We start from the raw sequence: 9,350 nt of genomic DNA, 5'->3' as shown, positions 1-9,350 counted from the left end.
TACACTGAAGATTTCCGTTGTAAAATTATCAATGATCACAGAAGTATGACTGTGAATCCTTACTAGCGCCATATAAAGCACTGATAAGTGAACACTGTACGTGCTGTGGAGCGCTTCGGTTGATATAGTGTTAGGATCAGACGCACAGTCAAAACCGTTATGAAAAGATAACGTTTATTAAAGTTCTTCCTATTTCATGGATATATTAGTTATTAGTTGCGTATCGTTAACGTCATGCTTACATTATGTTCTGAGATGGTTTTGATGGTGGTGCTGGTTTTGCTTGTGGTGCAGGTTTTGATGAAGATGCTGGTTTTGATGAAGATGCTGATGCTGCTTTTGACTGTTTGTTGTTTTTGGTTGGTTTTCGTGTTATGTTGTAAGCAATGATCAACTTAAGCGGCTGAGATAGAGAAGACTGTGGTGTCCTTGATTTCAATCTCAGAGATGAATATGTGGTGGACGTGGTCAATATATTTTTTATTTGAAGACAGCATATCTTCAATATATCTGAACGTGAAATAGAAGGACCTAGCTAGGATCTCGTTCTTTCACCTTGGCTGTTGTTGTGTTTAACAACATCTGATCCAAAATCGTTTACATCTTATATGTCAATCTCCGTTCGTCGATATAAGAACAGATTGCTCCTTCGGTTTGGTATGAGGTACGGTATCCCAGCTTGTGTAAAAAATATAACAAAAACATTTAAGGTTAGGTTGCTAAAAAAAATAGAAAATGTAATGGTAGGGTTTCCGTAGTTATCTACTGGTACGCCTAGTTCTCTTTGTTAATAGTGTTTGTAATAGTGTGTGCAGAAACAGATTAAGTAACTAGATGATTTGCTTGCAGACGCAAATGAATATTAATCATGCAGTTATTTGACTGTGGTGTGCATAGCAAGGTCAAGAAATACACCAATGTATTCATACTAGATAAGTCACACACTATTTAATTCAACATCTTTAGAAACATATCTTTTTGTTTCCGTATTCATTGACTTTCATAACTGACAACGAAGTGATGGTCCATGGCGTCCTGAGGGTCTCCCCTGTTTCTTTACTAGATATTTTAGTTTTAACATGTTTATAAATGGGAACTTACTTAAGGTATGATGCTCGTTGTGCGAGTCCTGTGGAAACCGTTATGCTGTTGTCCCGGTGACTTTACCCAATCGGTAGCGCACTGTGATAGCAGTCTATAGTGGTATGTTCAACTCCTGTCGGGCGGATTTAGAAAAAATATGACCTTGATGATTCTCTCCGAGACAAATATCTAGCCCTGTCTTACATCACTGGTAGTAAATAATAAGATTACAGAAAGATCGTTCTATGGAGTCTCTCTAAATCTGCCCATTCATCTTGAACTGAAATAGCCACACCCAAAAATTCAAATATAAATTTCTCAATACTAATAAATACAAACGTACTAATGCTAGAGTCATTCCATTAAGTGAGAACACATTACTTTAATCCTCATCCTTTAGTCCATAGCTAAACAAATATGTTTAACACGTGTGTATTTGACTCTCCCGACCTCCACAGGTATGTATAGATAGTCACGATAAAGTAACATCGCTCCCTCCCAATCCACCTGTAGTTTACGATAAAGCAGACCGATCCCATAATGATCACACTAATACACTGGACTTTGGACCGAACAGCTGTTTAACGTGCCACGTGACTCGTTCACATGAAATGAATGTCATTCAAGTGCAAAAGCACGTGTCAAGGTATGGCATGATGTCAGTCGCATATGGACACTTATTACTTAATAAATCACAAACCTATTTAAACGAGGATATATATACATATATTGTTGTAAATAGAACTTAATTATTTCAAATGTTTATAATTTGTTCGCTTTCTACCATACATTCCTATGAAAGACATACAAATTGTAAATACTTCACTTATTTAAATGTTCATTGAGTTGTGTATTGCTGATATTGAACTCGATAAAAAAAGGTAAGATATGGAGTTAGCTTACATGTTTGTTGTTCGAATTCCGGATTCCAAAATCCATTTATTGTCATTGCAAAAAGAGTGAATATATACAATTATGTAAGTAGTGTTTAATCACGATATGTGTGCTGCCAGATATATCACAAATTATAGTGTTACAGTTTTTCCAGTGTAGTCGGTTTAATCTATGATTGAAATATATATTGCTTTTATTTTCTTGTGTTTGGCTTTTGTTAGAAGTTATGCCAGCATCATGCATGGAACTGAATTACACCTTATACAAAAGAGCGGATGTTTAACCCCTTCCATTGTAATTGTCTTGGTATGTCCCTCTATAGCGGGGCTGAATATTAGGCGAAATGTTTAACGCACTGGGACGGGGCCAGTAGGGGGATAGGGGTAACCCTGGCTGGCTTTTGATACAGAAAGAGATACATACAGAGTGAGTTTAATCGAAAGTATAGTTTAATGTTACATGTACCTTTGTAATTAGTATACAATATTTTAATATTTGTTCATGAAAAATGTTGAATAAACTGTTTGAATATTGAATCGACTTTTTGTTGTTTGTAAAAACCATCGGGACCCTGAAGTAACATAGTATTAAGCTAAAACACAAACTGGAAACACTTATGTGTGTTTTATATATTATCAAATAGACATACGACCTGTTGTCGTTATAAACGTAAAAAATATAGCATACACGTAAAACCAAACATACTTGCGTTCGATTGTTTACACCAATGGGTGCTTATAAGTTGTACTGAACATGCAAATGTTATATCTATAGTAAATTTTGTTTGAGTAAAATAAAAGATACATATATTTTAAATCATAAACAGTTACGTTGTCAACATAAACAAGAGGCAAAGGTCAACGTAGTTATCTGGGCATATGACTGACGTGCTTAAAACTGCTGAATCCTGTTGTCAGGTCCCGGAAACAAGAGACCTTACATCAGTTCTGTTATTTCAAAACTATAGAAAAGTGTCTGTAAGACACGGATGCCCCGCTCCCTGTTTTACCTCTCTGGACATACACACACAGTGTAGTGCAATCGTGTAGTGGGGTGCTACATGTACGAGCTATGTTACATACGCTGTTGGCGTGTGTGCTATTTTTAGCATGTCAAAGTGCACATTTTAGTTTTTAACAAGAGTACTTATTAACTTTGAGTACATTTTTCAAGAAAATAGAACAATAATTGTATCAAACTTGCAATCGGGCATCCCAAATGTTCTCCCATAAATGCATAGTTATATCATTGATGCGATTACAAGCAAAACTCCGACAGAATTTTAGATCCATGGCTATAAATAGCACAGAGAACTAAAAATAGAGCTGTATCCTTAAAAATACATAAAGGATATATTACGTTTTCAAAATAACGGACACATCGTAACCATTCAATGTCTTCAGTGCAAATTGAAGTTCCACCTTAACAAAAGTGCCTGATTAATAACTACATCGGTGTACAAGGCACATCTACCCAGAAAATGTTTATATTAAGCAGGGGTGACGTGTTAGGAAAGGAAAAGTATCAAATGTTGGCATCCGCGTTTCTGAATAAAAGGGAGTGGAAAAATGAAACAGAAGATTTGAAATTGGTTTGTTTCCTGACCACATCTTTGATACAGTATACAATCCTGGCCCTCCGGAGTTTGAACCTATTTGACTTCAAAAGTGAGCTTTTGAAGATAAGTTGTGAAAATTTAACGCTTACATAATTATCTCGAATATGATTTTTAACATACCTGTCAGTTTTTTTCAGGCTGGCCATTCATCAGTTTATAGAAATATACAAGTCAATGTGGAAAATGTACATGAAACAAAATAACTAGAAAATTATTAAAATCAAAATATAATTTATTCTTCCCGTTCTTTAGCATTTTATGAACTTTGTTTGGCTGTTCTTGTACTAAAACAGACAAACTTCGTAATAACATGCTTCAAGATCCTGCACTTGTTTTTGGCTTAACATCCTATGCTTGAAGAAAAAATCTTCCAATGTTGGGAAACGATTCCGAGACTGTATAAGATGTTCACTAGATCAGTCAAAGAAATGCACTACGTATACGTGACTACAAGGTCACCTGCTTGTTCCACACGGTTTACTACATCCTCAACACGAAATATTTATCGACGTCGCCAAACCAGAACAAGTAACCATGCTAATGTATATTGTTGAGTTTTGTGGTTTTCCGCTCGTAGTGCATGCACATTGCATGTCGTTTGTAATCTTTGAACATCAAATCCTTACCTTGAACTAATTTCTCTTATAGATAAGACTAGCAAAGCAAAAAAAAAGCCTTCAAACAATTGACTTGGGTGTAAAACCGACGAATTGCGATGTTGCCATGCACAATCAAATGTCGTCGACTATGACAGGTACAAAGGTTATCTCAATAGTATATCACCTCATGTCTTTTGGAAATGGACTTTGTGCCTATGAAACACTTAAATAGCCAGTAAACGAACGTCAGTGTAGTTACTGATCTACTCGTAGAAATGGACGGACACAACTCAATCCTTGCCGTTCTGGCCATACTAGCTACCACGGCTTCAGCAACATTACCGTTCAAATGGTCAGACTGTTGTAAGTAGACTTCTTCTGTATTTAAGTGTATTTATTTGTAAAAACTTGCTGTTGGAGCATTACGAGAAATTGGTTACAGTAACTTGGTGTAAGTTAAAGTGTACGTCTGTTTTGAATACGTCAACTTGACTTGGATCACATTATCTTTTTTAAACACTTACTCGTGATATATCAACTTGTTGTTCATAAACTTGTTATAAATCATCTTGCTGTTCGTTAACTTGCTATAAATCATCTTGCTGTTCGTTAACTTGTTATAAATCAACTTACTGTTCAAAAATCACTACAGACTCTTCTACATCAACTGCTTACCTAAATAGAACAACATGACAGCAACAATTATGTTGTACAATAAATGCGATGATGTCAATGGTTCAATCGTGAACTTTCCGTTTCTCGATAGCAGCATCCGTTTTTGCAGTTGACTCGGTATTCAAAGGCTTGCCCAAAATATCATGATTTATGTGATAGATGTCGACTTCTGACGGACAAACTTAAAGGATTTCGAGAGATACCGATTTATGAAGATGTATGATCGCTTTCTACGGTCACCTTCATGATCTCAATGGCAATTGTTTCTCTTTCCTTGTTTGCATTGAGAGGTCGATGGTTTAGAATATGATCGTTAGTGTGCTTTGTAGTTTTGATCAAACAGCTTCGGTTCTCACTTGGTGGTTTTGTGGACATCACATTTCTTGCATTTGTCCTTTTTTTACATGACGGATGTCGGTGATGAAACCGAAGACGTTTACGCCTCTGGAACTCCTGGTCTTGTTATCTTTGAAATTTATTCAGAGCTCCCGTTCAAAAATACATCCTTTGTTCTAGTTTTGCCCTATGTTATTGACTGCGAAAGTTCAAGATTCTTTGCGTAAAAGAAATTCATGCGTTTCAATTTCGCACAATATCTGTAATTAGTCCTACAAAACACGATTCAACAGTCAGGCACATTCAAATAGCGGGGTATAACAGTGTAAGATAGGTTTATTTATATCTAGACCCTAAGATGTTGTTAGAAAACTGTGCAGTGGGATTAAAATTTGATTGATTAATTTGCAATTATTAAATATGTCTTCCTAATTTATTTGTTTATATTTACCTAAATATGTCTTTCCTTATAACGAAGTATATAAATCAAATCTATAACAATTGGCAAAGTAAAGAAAAACCGTTTATTTTGAGTGTATATAAGTTGCAGAGTGGGGATAGGAAAACTGTTGCGTGCTGCAGGTTAGTTGGTAAATTAGATTGAAATGATTTGCTTTATTCCTTGATTCATTAGAAAGTGTTACATACTTAACATAATAATATACGTAAGATATACTTATTTTGATGTACATCAGTGGGTAGATATAAACTAATCAAAGCTATGTAACAGAGCAATACGTAGTCCATTTCACTTTGTGACTTACATTTGTAAAAAAAGAAATTTAAAACATGATGGATGTTTAAAACTACGAGATATGAATATTAACGGGGGAATCACATTCACCTCATTTTTGTGATAATTTAGTCACTGTACGTACATTTGATATTTTGAAACAAAACAGTTTGAAATTAACTGTGGAACCAATTAACTGCTGCAACGTTTTATTCATATATATTCTATTTTGTTTGTGAAGCATGCCTTTGGTACCTTTATTTCTGCCTCTAGTAAGTAACTTCTACGTATTCAGTTATTGACTACTGGTGTTTTTTCGTCCATGTCCACACATTGAAAGCACCACTGTTAAGCATTTGGTGTTAAAAGTAGATACACAGAACGAAGTACGAGAAGCTGTCTCACGATTATTACGTTTCTATGTGTTGATGCATGTACTGTACATCACAATGTCGACTTCATATCTAACTAAAGTGAGCTTCTTATTAGGACATTTTTATTTCGAATTTGATATCCTTTCGGAATGTTTTTTTAAGAAACTGTTTTTGGAATACCACCCAGTGCCATCAATGATTTCCATCGTGAAACATCAGTGAAAATTAGCAGTTAAGCTTAATTTTTGACTCTCGTTCCATGAATGTTTACAGCAGTTTCCGACCGTAATGATTCACTTCTGACTTTAATTATTGGTAGCCAGCGACAAGGTACACAATGCACTGGTGGTCCACAGTGTTACCGTGTCACCGGTCCCTCTCGCTATACCGGGCGATCTACATCTCTCCTTCAACGCCACCGTCCTAAAAACCATTCAGGTAGCCATGATGGACTTCAAGTTTGTGAGGAAGACAGCTCTCGGCGCTGATGTACCGATCGGGTGTGTGGGAGGTATCGGTAGCTGGTAAGTTATCAGGAACAGACTAAAGAACAACAAATATTACATCAGATATTCACGTTTAAAACACTCAATTTCTTCCAAGTGATCTAAAAAAATATTATTAGGAACGTTGAAATTATTCTAGATATATGTGTGACTTTGATTCGAGGTATCCTGGTAGTGTGCTAATGTAGATATATGTGTAAGATTGATTCAAGTTGATTCGCGGTATCCTAGTGGTGTGTTAGTGTAGATATATTTGTTAGATTGATTCGCGGTATCCTGGTGGTGTGTTATTGTAGATATATTTGTTAGATTGATTCGCGGTATCCTGGTGGTGTGTTATTGTAGATATATTTGTTAGATTGATCCGCGGTATCCTGGTGGTGTGTTATTGTAGATATATTTGTTAGATTGATTCGCGGTATCCTGGTGATGTGCTAGTGTAGATATATGTGTTAGATTAATACATTGTATCCTGGTGGTGTGTTATTGTAGATATATTTGTTAGATTGATTCGCGGTATCCTGGTGGTGTGTTAGTGTAGATATATTTGTTAAATTGATCCACGGTATCCTGGTGGTGTGTTAGTGTAGATATATTTGTTAGATTGATCCGCGGTATCCTGGTGGGGTGTTATTGTAGATATATTTGTTAGATTGATCCGCGGTTTCCTGGTGGTGTGTTATTGTAGATATGTTTGTTAGATTGATTCGCGATATCCTGGTGGTGTGTTATTGTAGATATATATTGATCCGCGGTATCCTGGTGATGTGGGATTGTAGATACATGTATATGTGTTTTTTGATCCACGGTATCCTGGTGGTGTGTTTATGTGTTAATATGATGTATTGCAGTACCTTCGACGGATGTTCTATTCTGAATGATCTCGGTAGTGTCGGAAGTCAAGCCGTAGCAACAAACGTCACATCACAGGTAAAATACAGCTATAAGTAATGACAAACCGGACACTGCTGTGTGTAGTACCATTAGCATCTTGGAAAATTCAATTATGTTGGAAATGCAACATAAACATTCATGTACAAGTAAATCATACGTCCAAGTGGTAATTAGGCAAGTAACCATATTGTTTAAAGGCAAGGTGTAAAATATTATCTTTGAGGGCAGATGGCGAAGAAAAGTGATTTTTGTTCTAATATAATGATGTCTCTAGTGGTAATACAGATTCTATCTCCTCCCCCTGTTGTTATGACTTTAGTGGTAATAGAGATTCTACTCCCCCTGTTATGATGTTTTTAGTGGTAATAGAGATTCTACTCCCCTGTTATGATGACTTTAGTGGTAATGGAGATTCTACTCCCCCTGTTGTGATGACTTTAGTGGTAATAGAGATTCTACTCCCCTGTTGTGATGACTTTGGTGGTAATAGAGATTCTACTCCCCCTGTAATGATGACGTTAGTGGTAATAGAGATTCTACTCCCCCTGTAATAATGACTTTAGTGGTAATAGAGATTCTACTCTCCCTGTAATGATGGCTTTAGTGGTAATAGAGATTCTCCTCCCCTGTAATGATGACTTTGTTGGAAATAGAGATTCTTCTCCCCCTGTTATGATGACTTTAGTGATAATAGGGATAATACTGTGTGGTTCATATTAAAAAGCTATTTAAAGTTCAGAGAACGAAATAAACGCTATTTCATTTGAATAAGTAAAGGCCTTATTCCAGTTAAACTTTTGTTTCAGTATGTATCTCATTCATATGATGTTCCGTTGAACTACCATCTTATACACGTATGCCAAATATGTCATGTACAAATACCCTAATGTTTCCGTTCTCTTGTTTCTTATCAACAGATCGGCAGTATGTTTGCCAGCGTAGGCGCCAATATTACATGTCCAATACAACCTCAGAACATTGCCGTCAATAATTTCGTGATTCACATCCCAAAGCTCTCCAGCGCCGTGGATCTTATTGCCGACGTAAGTCAATTTCCTTTATTGCTGTAAGTTTAAAATACTATTTTAAGTCATAATATATGGATTGAAAGGAATCTTTTTTCATGCCTGTATGAACGCAAATCGTTTACATCCATATTACATAAAGCCCACAGTAAATACTGAAGGAAGAGAAAGTAGTATATCTAGTTGATTGTGGATACGCCAAATTTACTGTACAAAAAAGGAACATAAATGCTCACGACAGACTTTTTAATTCAAATTGGAAATATAGCAAAAATAGCTGATTCATATGTATCTTTCATTACAGGGCGATTACAATATCACCGTGATACTCCGCGAGCCTGCCACCGACGTCCAGCTCGGCTGTTTCACGTTTGACGCCTCATTGGTCAGACCCAAGACCTGTTCCGGTTGGTTGTGTAGTGGAAGAAGAAGACGTGCGCCAAGTTCTTAGATAACTAACACTGGGTCCTTAAAATAAAGATGTTTAATTATAAGGAAAAATTAAGACATTATTTACAGTAATAAAATCTAAATGTTGATTAGTCTAACGAGTTGTTCAAAAGACCATACATTTTGTATTTGTGAAAATAATATTAAAATTTATATTTTTGTT

At 35.9% G+C, this 9,350-nt stretch overlaps 1 protein-coding gene across 1 annotated transcript; it reads left to right on the top strand.

Moving 5' to 3' along the window:
- Positions 1-4,437: 4,437 nt before the first annotated feature.
- Positions 4,438-9,350, top strand: LOC110462370. Its single transcript, XM_021516302.1, has 5 exons — positions 4,438-4,557; positions 6,632-6,836; positions 7,670-7,748; positions 8,630-8,755; positions 9,042-9,350. Exons 1-5 carry the CDS (start codon positions 4,470-4,472, stop codon positions 9,186-9,188), a joined length of 645 nt encoding a protein of 214 aa, XP_021371977.1. The 5' UTR covers positions 4,438-4,469; the 3' UTR covers positions 9,189-9,350.

This window comes from Mizuhopecten yessoensis, unplaced genomic scaffold (genome assembly GCF_002113885.1).
Source record: "Mizuhopecten yessoensis strain PY_sf001 unplaced genomic scaffold, ASM211388v2 scaffold10773, whole genome shotgun sequence".
NCBI classification, from domain to species: domain Eukaryota; kingdom Metazoa; phylum Mollusca; class Bivalvia; order Pectinida; family Pectinidae; genus Mizuhopecten; species Mizuhopecten yessoensis.
Note: the sequence above shows the minus strand (reverse complement) of the source record. Positions and strands in the feature narration are given on the sequence as shown.

Excerpts from the sequence above, each read along its gene's own strand:
- LOC110462370 (XM_021516302.1), top strand. The coding sequence starts at position 4,470 with ATGGACGGACACAACTCAATCCTTGCCGTTCTGGCCATACTAGCTACC. Across the intron at positions 6,837-7,669 it reads GTGGGAGGTATCGGTAGCTG|TACCTTCGACGGATGTTCTA; the intron begins GTAAGTTATCAG and ends GATGTATTGCAG. Across the intron at positions 7,749-8,629 it reads CAACAAACGTCACATCACAG|ATCGGCAGTATGTTTGCCAG; the intron begins GTAAAATACAGC and ends TCTTATCAACAG.